The 19,315-nt window shown below is 34.0% G+C and overlaps 1 protein-coding gene across 3 annotated transcripts in view; it reads right to left on the bottom strand.

Annotated features, from left to right (window-relative positions):
- The window catches only part of Miga (mitoguardin), a 215,327-nt gene that overhangs the window by 23,895 nt on the left and 172,117 nt on the right, over positions 1 to 19,315 (bottom strand). For 2 of the 3 annotated variants that reach the window (XM_090396518.1, XM_090396520.1), the window contains exons 12-13: positions 14,963 to 15,016; positions 1,635 to 1,751 (exon numbers count right to left, since the gene is read on the bottom strand). In XM_090396518.1, the coding sequence (XP_090252644.1) occupies positions 1,635 to 1,751; positions 14,963 to 15,016 (171 nt within the window). The remainder of the gene's footprint in view (positions 1 to 1,634; positions 1,752 to 14,962; positions 15,017 to 19,315) is intronic. The other variant, XM_090396521.1, reaches the window with a different exon arrangement.

The raw sequence follows: 19,315 nt of genomic DNA, 5'->3' as shown, positions 1-19,315 counted from the left end.
CACACATGATGTCCTCTGCATACATACTAAACAAGTGAGGAGAAAGTAAACATTACTTTCTAACTTGAAGTATATCCAACTTGAAGCCAGTCAGTCAATCCAACACCTGTTGTTACTGTGGCTTCTTGCTCCTTATACAAGTTGGCTATCAACCTGATAGTGTGTTGAGGAAAACCCATTCTTTTCATTACTTCCCACAGTTTCACATGCTCAACATAATCAAAAGCTTTAGAGTAGTCTAAGAAACACATTACCAGAGGGAGTCTGAATTTTTTATATTTTTCTATGATCTGTCTAAGGTAAAGGATCTGATCTCTGGTGCCCCTATCTTTCCTAAAACCTGCTTGTTCCTCTGGCATCTCTGCCTCAACTTTGGCTTCAATCCTATTTAGCATGATCTTTAATAAAATTTTGCTTGCATGAGATATCAAACTAATAATTCTATAATTCTTGCATGCCTTCATATCACCTTTTTTATTTTGTTGTTCAAAGAATTGTACTACACATTATCATCTCTAAAAATTTGATGAATGTGTCCAAAGTTACAACATGCTTATGAAATATATATGAAATTATATGAAAATATATGAAATTATAGACAACTTTTAATGTATATCCTACATACCAATATTTTTCTATTAAATTCCATCTGGCCAGAGCAGAATTAATGAAATATTATAATTTAGAAATATTTAGTTTATATATTCTGACTAAACTAAAACAAAAATTTAAATTTTAAATTTAAAACTTGGTATTAACTAGGTCTACCTACTCACTGATGAGACCTCAAAAAAGGTCGAAACCAGTCTGGGTAGTGACCTTCTCTCATAATGTTAAACAATAATACAGCTCCTAGGAGTTAAGTCCATATTATGGGTAAATATCAAGAATGGTGATCGGAACTTGCTCCACCCTTTCTATGAGTTGCCTCAGCTTGCACTACCTTCAAGGGTCAGGTGCTGCAATATCCAGGTATTTGATTATGCTTGGAATCGCCGAACTTTATATAGTTTCTATATTCGGCATAAAACTCTTTGAGTTTCTTATTCAGCTAAGAAACAATATGGGAAATAATATCCCTTAACTTAAATAAGTTCATGTCGCTGAACTGAAGCCTTTGGCTCTTCATATAATTAGTAACAAAAATTTAAATATCTTGAAAAAATTTTTAAGGATTCTAAAAACTGAATTTCAATAAAATCCATCAAGGCATAATCCAGAAATAACTGAATCAAATATGTAATTATATATTTTTTCTTTTTTTTTTTTTTGATTTCTTATGTGCTTAATAGGTACTCATTTGGGTCAATCAACATTTAAGAATATGGTCTCATAAAAAGCAGTTTTCTTTACTGATAAACATCTTTGAAATCTGTTACAAATCATATTTCAGAAAATGATTGCAGTAAATAAGTGTCATTTTCTCATTAAATGCTCAAATTTAGAATAATTTAAATATCTTCAGTTAAAAAAAAGATACTAAAATGTATTACTGATCTGATGTTTACTGATTTTTTGATGCTACAAGATTTAGACTGCAATAAGTTACTATTTTCTAAATGCAGACCATGAAAACTAAATGAGGCCCCTTCACATGTATCTCTAAATGAAAACAAATAAACTATACATCTCACCTTGAAAAATACACATATGCTTTTTAATTGTTCATTAGGCCCTAAAAAGCCCCATGCCAAGACAGGAATTATATGCTCGGATATAGAGTAAAAATGACTGATGAAACCATTTGGATACTGAAATTTAAATTAATTATCATTAAAAATCACTTAAATATCACAATTCATGTAATTCTAACCTATGTGTATTATGACCAAAAAATGGGCGAAATTTTTTAATCCTATGCTGCTACATTTTTTAAAATCTGATGGCTGCTCATGTGATAGGTTTTTTTTTCAGAGTTAAGTCTAATTCTTTATAATGTATTAAAAAATTTAAAAAGAAACTCTACAGCTACAGATTTATTTTACAAAGTAGCAATACTTATTTTTTGAATAGATAAAAGAGCAAAGATTTAAAAATATACAAAAAAGAGTATTTACCATGTCCCACAAACCATCTTTCCCAGAAAACTTTGCATGGAATTCTAGCATACTATGCAAAAGACAGAAAATTTCCAATTTTCCCTGATTTCCAATTTTTATAAATTTTTAAAGAGAATATTCATCTGAACACCCTCTTATGGGTGTTCAGAAGAATGTTATCTGCATCCCCACACTTCTGATAACAGAAAAAATGGTAGACAGTGTTAACTCTAAATTGAAGTCAACAATTATTCTCATGTCAGTTTCATCCATGATAAGTTATTAACTTGTAGTATATTTTAGTACCATAGGCTACTAAAGACTAGATAATTCAGAATCCCTGTTCTTGGGAGCAAATATAGAACTTTTTTTTAAACTACTTCAAGCCTTTAATAAGCATAGTGGGGGTCCCATGCTAGTCAATGAAAATCATATCTAAAGACACAGACATTTATACCACTTCACATATTTGCACATAGTGAAAACAATACAGACAATGATGTTGAATAAATTCATTCAATTATTATCATTAAGTGCACACTTAGTTTTGAAAACTGTTTCTCCCATTTCTTTCCTGCAGCTTGACATTGCCTGCCATTAGCACCTCTTATTTGTCCTTTGATTCAGAAGTGATGTTTCCCTGAAAATCCTTGACTGATGTGTCTATTTTAAGGAACTATCTAAGTCCATATAGCTTGTTAGTCTAATATTTAATATATAATTTAATAATATTTAAATTACATTGCTGTGTGTGAATTTAAAATCCTGTCCATATAACTCAAAACCTTTTCCTCCTTGTTCACTTTTCAATATCCATGCTCTACGTGAACAGTTGGAACATATATATACATAACTATTTATTATTTATATATTTATTATTTATTATCATAATATAATTATTTATTATTTATTTATTTTCCCTTTTGCCAGTTACTAACAAAAAAACAAGTAAATTTTCCAAATCATGCACAATTTAATGACACTCAAATACATTCTTTAGGATGAAACACTTCTGAACTTAATTCCAAAAGTCTTAATCAACAACTGAATTTATATTCTTTAGCCTACTATCTCAAAACTGTTAGGAAAAATAAGGTGCAACAATGGTTTAAAAAAAAATAATAAGTATTTTTAGATATTGTTATTGAAAGAAAAGCTTGGGAAAAAACAAACAGAATTCAGAAAAATAAAGAGATGTATCAGAACTATATTTTTTACTTTAGACAAATAGTTGAAAAATCATGGTAATACAACAAGGATTGGAATTTAAGTTTGGTAGATCTGAGGGTTTAAAAAACTCATCAATATGTTACAATAACAGGAAGACGGTTTGATGTCAAATCAGGAATAAGTCATCTATATGGATCATATTATGAAGGAAAGTGACATTAAACTAAGTTTGGATCTTGATGAAGATAAAATTATACATTTATACTAAATAAATAAACAACAAGGCTTCAGGATATTGTTCTGAATTATTCTGAAAAATGAATAACATGGCAACAAATTTATTAGGAAACATCAGCTGTATTCTCAATGGCAAACAGAACAAGTAAAATATTTTGGACAATATTTTAGTAATGTGGTAAACTGAATATGGAAACAGATGAATAAACCAAACACTAAACTAGTAGAGTAGTGTTTAAACCTTTAATTTATGAATCTGAAAGTTGGGTTTGAAGAAAGAAAAAAAGAGACTAGAAACCAAAGATATACTTTTGAGGAAAATCAGGAGAGTAACCAGGAGAGATGCTATCAATATTGTATCAATAACATTGAAATAACTTGAATGTTCCACTTAGAAAAGGTTACATGCTGAACTACAAAGCAGGAAATTATAATCAACCAAGGAAAATACTAGGTTAAGTCCTACAGTATCAGTTGCTGGATAGTAAGGATTTTGGCAGTGTATGGGAAGCACTAAAAATACTTAAAATTATGCAGTATTGAAATGTGTCCTTAGAGTTCAAAGAATAAATAGGGTAAGAGCTCAATGGATGTGCAAGCTTATTAAGCAAGAAATTCTCAAGAAAACTGATAGTGAAGGAATATCATCATCATCACGAACCATAGGCTCACTGCCCGTTGATGTCTGATGCCTGTTTCACTATCTTCTTCCACCTTTCTTTGTCCAGTGCACAGTGTTGCAGTTTTCGTACACCCATTCCACACCAGTCTTTTATATCGTCTATCCATTCTCTGTATGGTCTACCTCTTCTGTTTAAACCATCCAAATTACCAAACATAAATATCTTTATCTTCCGGTCCTCACTTATTCTACAGATGTGTCAAAATAATTGCAGCTTCCGTTTTATAATCTTCTGCATTAGATTCTCTTTTGATTGTATCTTCTGATAGAGCTCTTCATTGGTGATTTTCTGTACCCATCCTATTCTTAGAATCTTCCTGTAACAAGTTCTTTCAAATGCCAAAATTATTTTTCTTGATTCTTTATTTATTACCAACGTTTCAGATCCGTACAGTACACCGCTGAAGATGCATGTTTCCAGTACTCTTAGTTTTGTTTGCAGGCTGATCACTTTACTTTTCCAGATGTTATCCATGGCCTTCAGATTTGTTCTTCCCTTTGCAATCCTGATCTTTATTTCTTTTTTACAGTCCAAGTCATATGTCAATTTACTTCCCAAATATGTGAATTGTTCTACATTTTCTATATAAGTTCCATCCACTTGTATCTTTTGTTTCATGTTCTGCTCACCAAATACCATCTTTGTTTTTTCCAAGTTCATAACAAGTCCAAATCTCTTCCCTTCCTCATTTAACAGTTTCAGTGTTTTTTTGTAGTTCTCTTTCGTCTTCTTCAATAATAACAATGTCATATGCAAATCTCAGATTGTTAATTCTCATTCTGTGTGCAGATATTCCTTTGGTATCTTCCTTCAATTTATCCATTGCTCTTTCTAAATGTGTGATGAAAATGCTTTGTGATATTGGATCTCCCTGTCTAGTACCTCTGCTTGTTTTAAACCATTTCTCCAAATCATCACCTATTCTAACTGCTGCAACTGCATTCTGGTAAACATTTTTTAATATAGCTATTAGTTTTTTTATCAATTCCATAGGATTCCAGAACTGCTAATGTCACTTTCTGGTCAATACTGTCAAATGCTTTCTGAAAATCAACAAAGCAAGTATATATGTTTTTGTTTTTTCTCCTAGCTTTCTCTGCTATTAACCTCATTGTCAAAATCTGTTGAATTGTAGTTCTATCCTTCCTAAATCCTGCTTGCTCGTCTGCAAGGTATGCTTCCAATTGTGTTCTCAATCTTTCTGTCAATATGATCATCATCACTTTACCAAGGTGACTTATCAAGGCAATTGTTCTATAATTTTTACATTCTAGCTTATTTCTTTTCTTGTATAATGTTACTAATATTGATTTCACCCACTCCTCTGGCATTTTCCCTTCTTTCCATACCATATTACATAGTTGGTGCATTTCTGTGACCATACTTTCACCACCATATTTAATAATTTCTCCAGTAATGTTATTGTTACCAGGACTCTTGTTGTGTTTTAGCCGTCCTATTGCTTTTTCTACCTCTCCTCTTAAAATGTCCATATCATGCTCATTACCTGGTGGTGATATCTGCTTCAATTCTTCAGTCAGTTTCCCAATGCTATCTGAATCTAGTTTGTCTTCATATCACTCACTACAGTATCTTGTCCACTGCTGTACAATTTTTTCTTTATTCATCAATGCTTTGCCTTTTTCATCTTTAATTGTGGTCTGTTTTGGTTGCCACTTTCTATTAATGGTTCTGATCATTTTGTATACCTCCCTTGTTTTATGCTCTACATAGTACTGTTCTATATTGTTGAATTGGGCTTCTAACCATTTCATCTTATTCATTCTGACTGCTTTTTTCACCTCATTACACTTTCTTCTATATTGCTCTTCTATTTGTTCTGATGTATCCCTTCTTATCTTCAACATTCTTTTCTCCTGTACTAACTTCAGTGTTTCTTGCGTAATCCATTTCTTCTTGATCTTCTCTTCTTCTGGAACTGTTTCTTCAACTGCATCTTCTATCGCCTTTATTACTCTTTTCACTCTTAAATTCGAGTTTTTTCTTTCTCCACACTTTTAAGTTTCTCTTCTAACGCTGTTCTGTACCTTCTTACTATTTCTGCTTCACTTATTCGTGCTGTATCTCTTCTATTTTGATGTTGGGGTTTATATTTCTTTTTTAATTTCAACTTGATATTTGCAATCACTAAATTATGGTCTGAGTCTATATCTGCTCCTTGAAAAGTTCGACGTTGCTGTACTGATGTTATCCATCTTCTTTTAATCATATCAATCATGTTTTTGGTTTTCCCATCATTTGATCGCCACATCCATTTTCTACACTCCTTTTGTTGGAATCTTGTGTTACAGATCATCATCTCGTGGTCCACAGCAAATTCTAATAATTTTTCACCTCGTTCATTTCTTTCTCCGAAACCATATTTTCCAACGACTCTTTCCCAACCATCATTATCTATTCCAACTTTGGCATTCCAATCTCCTTCAATAATTAGCACATCTTGCTTTGGTATTATTTCTATTGTCTCTGTCAGATCTTTGTAGAATAAGTCAATATCCTCATTTGTGCTGTCAGATATGGGTGCATATATCTGGACTATTGATATGTTGAATGGCTTTGCTGACATCTTGCTACTATGATTCGTTCATTAACTGGTTTGTAGCCTAACAGTGCCTCTCGAGCTCTTTTACTAAGAAGGAAGCCAACTCCTGCTTCGTGCATAGTGTCATGTCCTGACCATATTACTTCTCATCCATTGATCTCTCCAGATGATGTCCATTTCATCCCTGCCAATCCTAGTATATCCCACCGATATCTCTTCATTTCCTCACGAAGTAGTTCTAATTTTCCTGACATTCAGAATGTCCGCACATTCCATGTTCCTACTGATAACAGTTCTGTTAGTTTCAGTTTCTGTTTCCTTTCGGTATCCCACTTTTTGATCCAACCCCGATCACTCGATTGGTTCTTTTTTCAGTTCTTTTTTTAGTTCTTCTTCATCTGACAGTACAGATCTTGCACGATTCGCTAGAGTTGATATAATACTCATCTTTTGCGCTGGATGGTGATGTGAGGACGCATGCAGATATCTGTCCGTGTGTGTTGGCTTTCTAAATACAGAGACTTTTATGGACTTGGGCGTCTTGGTGAGTTTAACATCTAGGAAACAGAGGGAACTATTTTCTTTAATCTCCATGGTCAATTTGATATCTTGATGGAGGTTGTTTAAGTGGTTGAGAAACTGTGAAGATTCTCAATACCATGTTCCCATATGAGGAATATATCGTCCACATATCTAAGCCAAATTCTTGGTTTTAAACTAGAAGAGGAGATTGCCTTTTGTTCAAAATCCTCAAAAAAAAAATGTTGGCTAATATAGGAGAGAGGGGGCTTCCCATTGCTAATCCTTTGACTTGTTTATAAAGTTTACCTTCGAATTCAAAATAGCCAGAGCTTACACAGTGAGATAGTAGAGAGAACATTTTATTTGAAATCTTGTTATTTAAAATATGGAGAACTTCTTGTGTCGGAATGTTGGTAAAGAGTGCTACCACGTCAAAGCTCACCATGATGTCAGAAGACTTGAGTTTTAAGTCCTTGATTTTAGAGACAAAATCTGTTGAGTTTTTAATATAAGAAGATTTTCCCGAATAAGCTTTTAACGATGACACCAGATATTTAGATAACCTGTAGGTGGGTGAGTCAATGCTGTCTACTATAGGTCTCAATGAGTAGTTTTCTTTATGTACCTTAGGGAGACCATATAGCCTTGGAATGAGTGGGTGTAAAGAACAGATGGAAGGCTGTGTATTTCATGGAATTTCTGTGGTCTTCTGTAGGAGATTATTGGTTCTATTGCGTATTTCTCTTGTTGGATCCCTCTCAATTTCCGAATAATTATCCGACTCTAACAATGCTAAGATTTTTTCTCGATAGTCTATTTTATCTAGAACTACAGTTGCATTCCCCTTATCAGCTTTTAAGATGACGAGGTCCTTGTTATTCCTTAGATTTTTAATTGCAAGTCTCTCACCAGGGGATATATTATCAGAAGGAGATTTTGCATTGTTGATTGCAAGAATTCTTCTATGCGAAGTAAACTCGCGTCTGTGGTAGGAAGTAACGAAGCTGCTTTCTCCATCTTAGTTAAAAGTAGTTCTTTGGGAATGCATTTTGGTGCCAATACAAAATTAAGACCCTTTCTGAGAATTTGTTCTTCATCAGGACTTAGAACATATGGCAATTTGTTAATCACCAAATTTTTAAGTCTGTTATGACAATTATTTAGAGTAGACCGTTCTTGTGTTGACTTGTGTAAGTTGAACTTTCTGATGAGCTTGTGTTTGTCCTGTTTTCAATAAACACAAATAATGAAAGCCGCCAACATGAAGTAAATTGGACAACTTCAAACCTGCACATTTGCCATGATGAGGTAGAACGCCGCATTGTCGAGTCAAAAGAAATTACCTTGGACCCTCTTCATATGAACAATAATCTCAGCTATAATTTGCCTGACTCTTTCAGCTTTACTATCAGATACTGGCAATCTCATGGATCCACACACGCACAGGTGTACAACAACAGAACTTTAACACGGACTATATATATAGCTCAAGTTCATAATAACTGCAATTTACAGTCGAATTTATAGCTTTAGAGAGTCTCAATGTTTTTTCGGTATCTTTTAATAGCTTTCTATGTTCTTAACGCCTGATGAGGTCGATCCCGACGAAACATGTTGCGTATCCAATAAATCTCGATTTATTATAATTCTCGGATTTTTAGTCAGTTTATATAAAAAATGAACATATGCCAACTCTGAGTTAATATTAGTAGTCATATATATATATATATTTCGGCTTTTAATTTGCATATCTTTAATTTCCAAATTTTTAGTTTCCATATATTTTTATCTCCATAATTTTCTGTCCCCCCCACTTGGGGAAAAAAAAAGTCCTAATGTATTTATCCAAATGACCCTAAATGGTTATAATCATCATCCAGAATTCATTCTAAAGGTCTAAAGTTCGGTTATATAATTTTTATCAATACATTTCTGATGCTGATCTATAAAAAGATAACCTTGAGGATTCTACAAAGGTATGTAGAATCCTCAAGGTATGTAGAAAAAGGTATGTCAAAAATTATTCCTTCCATATATTTTAATTTATGTCATTAAAATATCATTAATGTTTTAAGTTAATTGGAAAGTTTTAAGTTTTAAGAAAATCCAATGATATAATACAAGGGATACTCCTTAAGAAAATAGGCAAAATAGTCATAACTATTACTATGATTTTAGAGGAATAATATGGAAAATTTCCAGAAAGAATATTTATAGTAGTGGTGAAGATTTTGGAAAAGTTGGTAAGGGCTCACATGCAGAAACGGATTAACAGAGAATCTCTACTTTGCAATGAAAAACACGGATTTACTAAGGGAAGGTCATGTTTTAGCAACTTCACATTCCATAATGTTACCATTGAGCTAGACAAGGGGAATGGATACACAGTGATACTTTTGGATTTTGCTAAGGCTTTTGACAAAATGCAGCATGAAGACAGTTGCATAAACTGGAGAATATGGAACTGGATTATAAAATATTCACATGAATAAGAAGATGACCAAATGACAGATAAAAAGTGGTATATGGGGGACACGAGTCTGCAAAATTTAAGGAAACAAGTGGTGTACCACAAGGATCAGTCCTTGGTCCACTGTTATTCAATATGTGCATTAATGACATTGGAAAGGATTTGACAAGCAACACACAGTTATCTGCTGATGATGCAAAGATAGTTAGGGTAATCAGGAATGTGACTGATATGCAGTACCCTGCAAAAAATTTGAACAATCTGGAATTGTAGGCATAGGAAAATGGATGTCAGTTCAAATATAAGTAAATATAAAGTCATTCACTTTGGCAAAATTAGATATCCAATGACAGTATATTGGTAGAATTATGCTAGAAGAAACTGATGAGGCTAGAGATCTTGGAAGTGTTAGTAGATAGAAAGTTGAAATTCACGGACCATATAGCAAAGATTGCAAATACAACTCAAGATAAATGCAATGCTGAAATGAACTTTGACATGTAAATAAATAAGGATATCATTTTGCCTCTTTAGAAGGCCTTGATAAGACCTTACACTGACTATTGTAACCAGATCTGGTCTCCTGGTTTCTGTTGTGTTTCTGTCTGCAAAGGAGGGTGTTATAAATGATATCAAGATTGTGGAATACTGATTATGAAGACAGATTGATAATTTGTAGACTGCAGACACTAGCAAACAGGAGAAAGAGGGGTGATATGATTGAGACATATATAAGTTCTGAAAGACTCATACAAAATTTCAGTTGATGGAATGTCTTATTTTATGGAAGATGGGGAAAGGACAAGAAAGCATCCTTGGAAGCTTACAATGAATGCCACTAAGAAAGGGGTGAGATCTAGATTTTTCTCTCATAGAATAGTGCATGACTGGAATGGATTGCCATTGGATGTTGTGCATGCAAACATTGTGAATGAATTCAAAACAAGTATGGCAGCAGGTGTGTGTGTAGAATGTGGCCTCCCTTAATGACTCTCTCTCTTAATAATAATATATGACAGTATGTAAGGTGTGCAGTTATATTCAAGAACAAAACTAAAGAAACCCCAAATAATTATGATTTCCTGATATATATCTTTGTAGGATGAACATGCTATGCAACTCTCACAATAGTAAACACCATTATAACAAACTTCCTCAGTTACTATGACAACATACCAAAAGCAGTTCTGCACAAAGCCTTATTTACATCAATTCTGTGCTAAAGTAAATCTGTAAAGGGATCCTTTTGCTATCACAACTTTTTCCAATTGTCTTTAATTAAAGTTGCATGTAATAAGAGTCAAATCTATTATGATGGCTGAAAACATTTAAATTTTCAAAAATGTAGTTTCCTATCAATAGTTTTCCTTCCAAATGGTCCTTCTCCTCTGGGGATTTACTTGCCATTTCATCATCATCAAATTCCTGACGTGTATCCTCAAGGCATGTACAGGATATGACAATACTACATGAAAAACCTATATCAGTACTAACTTCCTATCTACAATCCACCAAGCTTCCTTTCCACGATCCTTCTCAACTGTTTCTCAAATATACTTGCATAAATCTTACTAGTAACACTCAGTAATTTTCACATTCAGTTTTATTTCCCTTTTCATATACAAGTACTATGAGAGCTCTCCAATCATCTGGAATTTTTTTCTCTATCCAAGCATTCTGAACTATGCAGTGCAGCCATTATAAGATTTTATACTTCCATACTAGAGCATTTCTGGTCAAATATCTACTCCAGCTGCCTTTCCACATTTCAGGCTTTGGATGGCTTTTTCTACTTCAAGTATGGATATGTATTCCTGATTGCATGCCTGTTGAGTGTTTTTACTACTGTGCTGTCGTTTAGCAATTGTTTCGTTTAGCAATTCTTCTAAGTAATTACTCCATACATCAAGGATACTTTTCTTTCCTAAAGTTTTCATGTCACCTTTATCATCTCTAATTCCTTTTACAGCACTCTTTCCTCCATTTCTGAGCTTTTTCAACACTTCCAGAAATATCTTGCTACCTTCCTGATATTTATTTCCTATGTTCTTATCAAAGTCTTCCCATGACGTTTGTTTAGCTAGTTTTACACGGTATTTATTATTATTAAGAGAGACCTTCAGGGAGTCAGGGACTCATCAAGGGAGGCCACATACTACATGCACCAGATATCATACTTATTCTTGAATTCATTCACACTGATTGCATACATAACATCCAATGGCAATCCATTCCAATCATGCACCATCCTATGAGGAAAAAAAATTTAGCTTTTTTTTTTTTATATATTTATGCCTGTAGAACACAAGCAGACTTATTTGCCAGGAACTTTTGATACACTTTCTTCTTTACCTTCCTGTGTTCATCATGAAGTTCTGATTATTCTATCCTTGCAGATAACATCACCAGATGCCTCTCTGACTGAATCATTCAATGCTTTCTTCAGGGCTTGCCACAGAATCTCCAAGGTTTAGATCCTGTTCTCAAACTCTTTCATTTTTTCTTGAATAATGTTTGTGTATTTTAGCCTAAGTTCACATTAAAGAGCTGCTCAAGTTTTATTTACTTTACAACTTTCTTACATGTTCTTCTTTTCAATATGAAATTCAATCTCATCTTGCTCACAACTAAATAGTGATCACTATTTAGTCTTGAGCTCCAGCAAGCATGAAATTCTGCCATGTTGTAGCATCATTTTGCATTGTGGTTTAAACAAACAAGAATATAATTTGGTCGGCTAAATACCAAATTGCCAGCCCATCCTCATTCATTTGGTATCCAGGTAGATATCTAACGGAAAATACTTCGGCAATTTTTACATTCAATTTTTTATTAATAAACTTTCATATATGGGTACTATGAGAGCTCGGGGTACACCATGAGAAGGTGAATATTGGACATTAGGTCAGAAGCCTTGGTCGGTTCTCCACATTGCTTTAAAGGCTATGTGGAAGTCTCCTCTCAGTTATACAACTTTGACCCTTAAGCACCCCTACATGCCATTTTTTTTTTGAAAAGTGGTTTTGCTAACCTTTCTTCTCCCAGTTTAAGTCACATGCATACTATCTTAAAGACATTCTCTTTACATATTCTTGAATGCTACTAATGTCATGTCCCTTTCCAATAGTTTCATTTTTAATATGGTTCTGACCTAATGTCATTCGATCCCTCCATTCATTTTTCTTAGAATTTTCATATTTGCTGTCTCAAAAGTATTCTACTGTTTATCCAACTCTATATGTTCTATATATTGTTAGTTTGGTATTGTGGCTAATTTCTCTCTAATTTCAAAAAAAAATAAATAAATAAAATATCAAAATGCTTCACTCTCCTACATCACCCTTGCTCATTCTGTTATTTATTTTCATATTTAATTTGCCATCTTCACAAAATATTATGTCAAAATGTGAACACTATTTTATCTGTACTAGGGATTCTCCTTTAAAACTGCAGTTGATATATTTTGTGCTTCTCAGATAAGTTGAAAGGATTATGTGTTGGTAGGTCATGTGTTCTTTTAACATGGTTTTAATTCACCACACAAGGCATAAGAAAATAAATAGTAAATAAATATATCACTTCATTGCTTATTTAAACTCCCACAATTAACTAACTGTTGCCGTTTGCATGCTGTAACAAATTGTTTTGTGCTCTGAAGATACTGGATAAAAACAAATGAAATATCAGCAACTAATTAAATAAATACATTATTTATTTCCTTATTAGTGCCTCATGTTATGAATTAAAACTGTGATTAAAAACAACATTTCTGTGCTTCTATTGTCATTTTTTATTGTATTGATATCGACTTGTAATTGATTTATTGAAAAGTATAACATCATCTGCATAAAATAAAGAACTGAGTTTAATATCAGATTCTAATATCAGGTTTATCATGACTTTCCTTCATGATGTGATCTACAGTATAGAGATGATGAATAACAGTGGACATCATGCTCTTACTGTATTTTGTAGTATTTCGTATAGCTTATCTGTCTTAATATACGATATGGTCCGGGCAACAATCTCCATTCTTTTTCTTCAAATTTCTCCTGGACAATTTTCCTTAGCCTCTTCTTGAGTTTCTTAAGTATACTTGTAAATGTCTTACTAGGAACACACAATATGAAAACTTATATAAGTACCGTATTCACTTTTATTTCACATTTTTTCAGATATGTGTAATGAGAGAAGCACTTCAATCTGGAACCTGACATGATCATATGATAATGCATTCTGAATTATGCAATACAGCCATTACAAAATGTTATATCTCTATAGTAAAGCATTTCTGGTTGAATATTACTACTCTTGCTGCTTCGAATACTAAAATGCATTCATGATTACAATCCCCTGCAAAGGAAGATGTTTGCTGTCGATGGTTTCCTCAATAATATTTTTCAAATTATTCCAAATAATTAGAATATCCTTAGTTTGTGAGTAATCTTTATCAACTTTGATTATCATAGTAGTACTCTTTCCTCCATCTCTTAGCTTTTTTAAAACAGTTTTAGAATATTTTTCATACATTCATATTTATTTTTTATATTCCTCCTAAATCTTCTCATGACCTTTGTTTACCAGCAAAGGTTGGTTGATTGGTAGAGCCTCTGTTACTAATGGCTCACAAAAACTTAAGCAAGTTTGAGCGCAGTTAGTAGTTGGAAGGGAATCAATCGTTCGATGCTCTTGGCACACTATCCCTCAATGAGTCTTTGGACTCATCGAGAGAGGTGTCACATAATATACACATAAGAATTAGCTTTCTTAGTTTGTTTTCTATATAAAGGCAGAATACTGATTTATTTACAAAAAAATTTACCATTTTTTTCCTTTTCCCAGACTAACTATTTCTTGAGATCTCCATAGTTTTTAACTTCACTTCACCACATTCACCTCTGGCTGAGTGAATCAAGGTCTTCTGTGTGTTTCTCTTCAAATTAATGGATAGTAAGAGTTGAATGTAAATTCATTTTTAAGTGACATAAATCAGGAATTATCTTAAGCATAAACAGTTTTTCAAAATAGTGCCAAAGCTTCAATTAATAGACCTTAATGCTACTGTTTTATTATCACATGCAAACACATTGACTATTCTCATTTATAATATGGTACAATTTACAAAAATAATTTACAGAGAGAGAGAGAGAGAGTGTATTTTAATATCCTAATTTTGCTCTATACAGAAATAAATAGGAAAACTAAGAAACAGAAGCATAAAAACTTAATTCTTAATTAGAATACAGCAAATAACGGTATGCTTTTAAAATGTAAATACCTTTAGCATCTTTCTCTTTGCCTTTAGTACAGACCAGACAGCAGTGGCGAGAGCCTAAAATTTATGAATTTTGAAATTGATTTAGTTATATACAAGCAAACATTATTGATTAAATTCTATAAAGCAATCACTTTATGAACTTATAAGTAAAAAAAATTTAATTTGTTACTGTTCTACTTTAAACACAGAGTAGGAGAATTAATTTTGTTTCATGAACTTAACATTTTCAAGCTGAGCATTTATTAAATGTTTATGATAGTGAATTCTTACACTATCATAAGGAAAGGCAGGAGGGAGAGAGAGACAGAATTTTTGATATAAGAAACTGCTCGCTCCAAATATTTCAACTTGAATTTATGTTTTAATGGGAGGTGGGGGGGGGGGAGAGATTTCACAGTTTTGTTAAGCAAAAGTATGAAACCCTATAAAAAAACAATGAATTCTGCAATAAGAGTATTCTATACATTAATTTGTGAAGTGTTAATCTTTTTAGTTACTAATATTTCTTCTTCTTCTTCTGTTCATTGGACATCACAGATGCTGTATGATCACTCCGATGCTTGATGATGTGTCACACCAGTCCTCAGAAGGTACTGTTCTGAGAAGCTCTCCCTTCCATCCTTTTAATGTGTCCAAAATATTTTAACTTTCTTCTACCAATATCCTTAAGGAGCTTTAAAGTTCTACTGATCTTTTCTAACACCCATTCATTTATATGCCTTTCAGTATATGATATCCTCAACAGCCTTCTGTAACACCACATCTCAAAAGCAGCTATAGGTTTCCAAGTCTCACATCCATAAGTCGCTGTTGGAAAAACAACTGCATCCAAAATCCTCAACTTTGTTCCAATGGAGATAGGATCCACCAACCAGAATTTAGACAGGTCTCTGACTTGTTTTAGCCATTTCTAATCTTCTTCTGATGTCTTCTGAACAGCACTTCTTCACATTAATAATGGATCTCAGGCACTCAAACTTGCTGACTTCCTCAATTCTTTCTTCATTAAGGTACACTTGTTTCTCAAGAGCTTCCCTGTTTGTATTTCCTTTGAGAACCATCGACTCAACTTTGGTTTCAATCCTATTTAGTATGATCTTCAATAAAATCTTGCTTGCATGAGAGATTAAACTAATAGTTCTATAGTTCTTGTAATCCTTCATACTACTACATAAGAAGGAAGAAGTATGAAAACTGACTTCTAGTTTCTAGGCCATGATCCTATCTCCCATATCCTTATAATCAATCTATGAAACACTCTTATCCCTCCATCTCCTGTGGCCTAAATTAACTCTGTTGGGATTCCATCTGTAGCTGGGGCCTTATTGCTAAGCTACTTAACCACTCTTTCAACCTTAAGCCTAAGTAGAGGAGGTTCCAAATTGAAATTTTCCTGGTGAGAAGGCTCTTCTCAATTTTCTTTATCCACTCTGTTATAAGGTTCCTCACAGTATTCTTTACATCTGTTTCTGATTTCCAATTCTTCTGTTAGTAGTGCTCCATTTCTGTCTTTGATGACATTCAATTTTAGCTTAAACTTGTACTTCAGGTCACAAACTAAATGAAACATTTTATAATTGTGCTTCCTCATCTGGAGCTCTATCTCTTCACATTTATTAGTATAAAACTTTTCCTTGTCCTGCTTGATGGCTCTTCTGACTTCTCTATGTATTCTCTTATATTCTTCAGTCCCTGTGTCTTTTTGTTTTTCCAACCTTCTTTCAATTAGTTTGCAAGTTGCGTCTGATATCCATTTTATTGGGCTGAGATTCTTCTTGACTGTATCCTGTTTTATCATCTTGACCCTTTCCCAAAGCTCTCCTCATTGGTCTCCAAAAAATCATTTAACCAAGTTGATTTTTCTTCTGTGAATTCACTAGGAATTACTCTAACATCCAGTCTAGTAGGATGTTACTAATATTAAATTCCACCCCCTCCTCTTTTTTTTTTTTTTTTGTGGTGTACAGTTTTCAAGAATTAATACAGATTTCACTTGTAAATATTTTACAGGTTCTAATTAATCTAAAGGTATATTAACACACTTGGATAAAACAAGGAATTTAAACAAAATATAAGCTCAGTATACTGAATACAATATTCCAGACAATACTGATTCATTCATTAGAAAATGACAGCTACATGCAAAGTATGGCTTATTTATTTCATAATCTCTCAAAGCTTTAGGCTCAACTGCCTATCATGGCCAAGTAATTTAGCTTTATAAGAAACCTAATTAATGCCATAACAGAATGATTAATCCTATATGCATAATCTATATATCTAGAATTTGTTTTTCCAGATGAAAAAAAAAAGCAGTTTCTGTGATAAAAAAGAACCTATTGTCCTAACACAGTAGGTAACTTACCTTCACTGGAAAAGATCATATAAAAGGGCCTTTGCATTTTACATAAGATTCAAACCCAGGTTTTTCCAAGGCCTTTCCATAGGTGATTTATAGACTAACAAGAGCATGCAAAAAAAAGAAGAGAAAATTACTGTACTCAAATAATAACCGCATCAGTGCCTTAACTTACTGGGTTTCCACTTTACTTCCAGCTAGCTGTCAGTTGCAACAACTATTTGTCTCATTTATATAAAGAGCACAGTTAACTTTATTTATGTATTAAAGCAATATGTTTAATAATAATGAAATCATGCAATCAATCTAACAGACAAGCTTAGGATTGCACCAATCTTTAACCTTCCTCTTCCAAGTTCTCCGGTCCAGGGCATCCTTCGGACTCCATCCTTTCTCCCTAAGATCCTCTGTCATCTTATCCCTCCACCTGAGCTTGGGCCTGCCTCCTTTCCTCCTTCCCTCTAACTCCATATACTCCACTCGTTTACCAACATACTCCTCACCCTTCCTCTCAACATGTCCAAACCACCTCAGCCTACTTTTTTGTATCTTCTTGCCAATTGGTCCCACCTTAACCGTCCCTCTGATGTAGTCATTCCTTATCCTGTCCTTCTTTGTCACACCACTCATCCATCTCAACATCCGCATCTCCACTACCTCCATCTTGCTCTCCTGTGCCTTGGTTTTAGGCCATGTCTCCGCACCACGGAGCATCGCCGGCCTCACCACCACCATCTTATAGAGCTTTCCTCTTACAACTCACTCTCTTGTCGCACAGGACCCCGCTCATCTTCCTCCAATTCATCCAACCGCATGTTATTTGGTGCTGTATTTCCTCATCCAGGTCACCATTCCTCTCGACAACTAACCCAAGGTACTTGAATTTCTTCCCTGAAATTAGCCTTTCACCCTGGAGTCGTATGACGATATCCTCGTCACTCCCCGTTGACATATATTCAGTCTTCGCCCGGTTAATTCTCATGCCACTCTCCTCCAATGCCTTTCTCCACTCTTCCAGGGTATTTTCAAGATTCTCTCGGGATGATTCGCATAGAACAATGTCATCGGCAAACAGCATGCTCCATGGTGCCTCCTTCTTGACATCCTCCACTAGTGCATCCATGACCAGGTCAAAGAGGTAGGGGCTCAGAGCTGACCCTGGGTGTAGCCCTACGACAATAGGGAACCCTTCTGTCATGCCAACACTAGACCTGACCTGAGTTTCTGTTCCCACGTACATCTCCTTCACCAACCTCTCATACTTCTCCGACACCCCCTTCTTCCTCATACACCTCCATACCTCCTGCCTGGCCACTCTGTTGTATGCCTTTTCCAGATCTATAAACACCATGTGCAGATCCACTTGCATCTCTCTATATTTCTCCATCAATCGCCTTAGCGCAAATATTGCATCCGTTGTCCCTCTTCCTGGCATAAATCCAAACTGCTCCTCACCAATTTTCGTTTCCTGCCATAACCTTGCTTCAATTACTCTTTCCCATATTTTTAATGTGTGTGACATCAGCTTGATTCTTCTATAGTTGCCACAGTCTTGAACATCTCCTCTTCCTTTGTAGATTGGGACGAGAATATTTTTCCTCCATTCCTCTGGTATCTTTTCCTGTTGGGCTATTTTACACATCAGATCCCATAACATATCCACACCCTCACTGCTCAAACTTTTCCATACTTCCCCAGGTATCTGGTCTGCTCCCACAGCCTTTCCATTCTTCATTTTGCAATTCACAATGCCAAACCAACTAAATTACACAAAAAAGATGTTTATTAACATTTTTTTTGTGTAAACATGTTTATTGGCTTATATTTTGATTACAAACTAGCATCTTCAGAGCACATTACATGTTTCAGTTAACACGTGACGATGAGTAAGTGAAACAATTAAAAATTGATCTAAAGTAATATTTTTATAAGACATGCAAAACCTCACATGTTAACATGTTACTGTTAACATCGATTTCAATTATAGAGCAAGT

The sequence above is a fragment of the Typopeltis vanoorti genome, chromosome 8, assembly GCF_054136105.1.
Source record: "Typopeltis vanoorti isolate ZY-2024b chromosome 8, IOZ_Tvanoo_1.0, whole genome shotgun sequence".
Taxonomy (NCBI): domain Eukaryota; kingdom Metazoa; phylum Arthropoda; class Arachnida; order Uropygi; family Thelyphonidae; genus Typopeltis; species Typopeltis vanoorti.
Note: the sequence above shows the minus strand (reverse complement) of the source record. Positions and strands in the feature narration are given on the sequence as shown.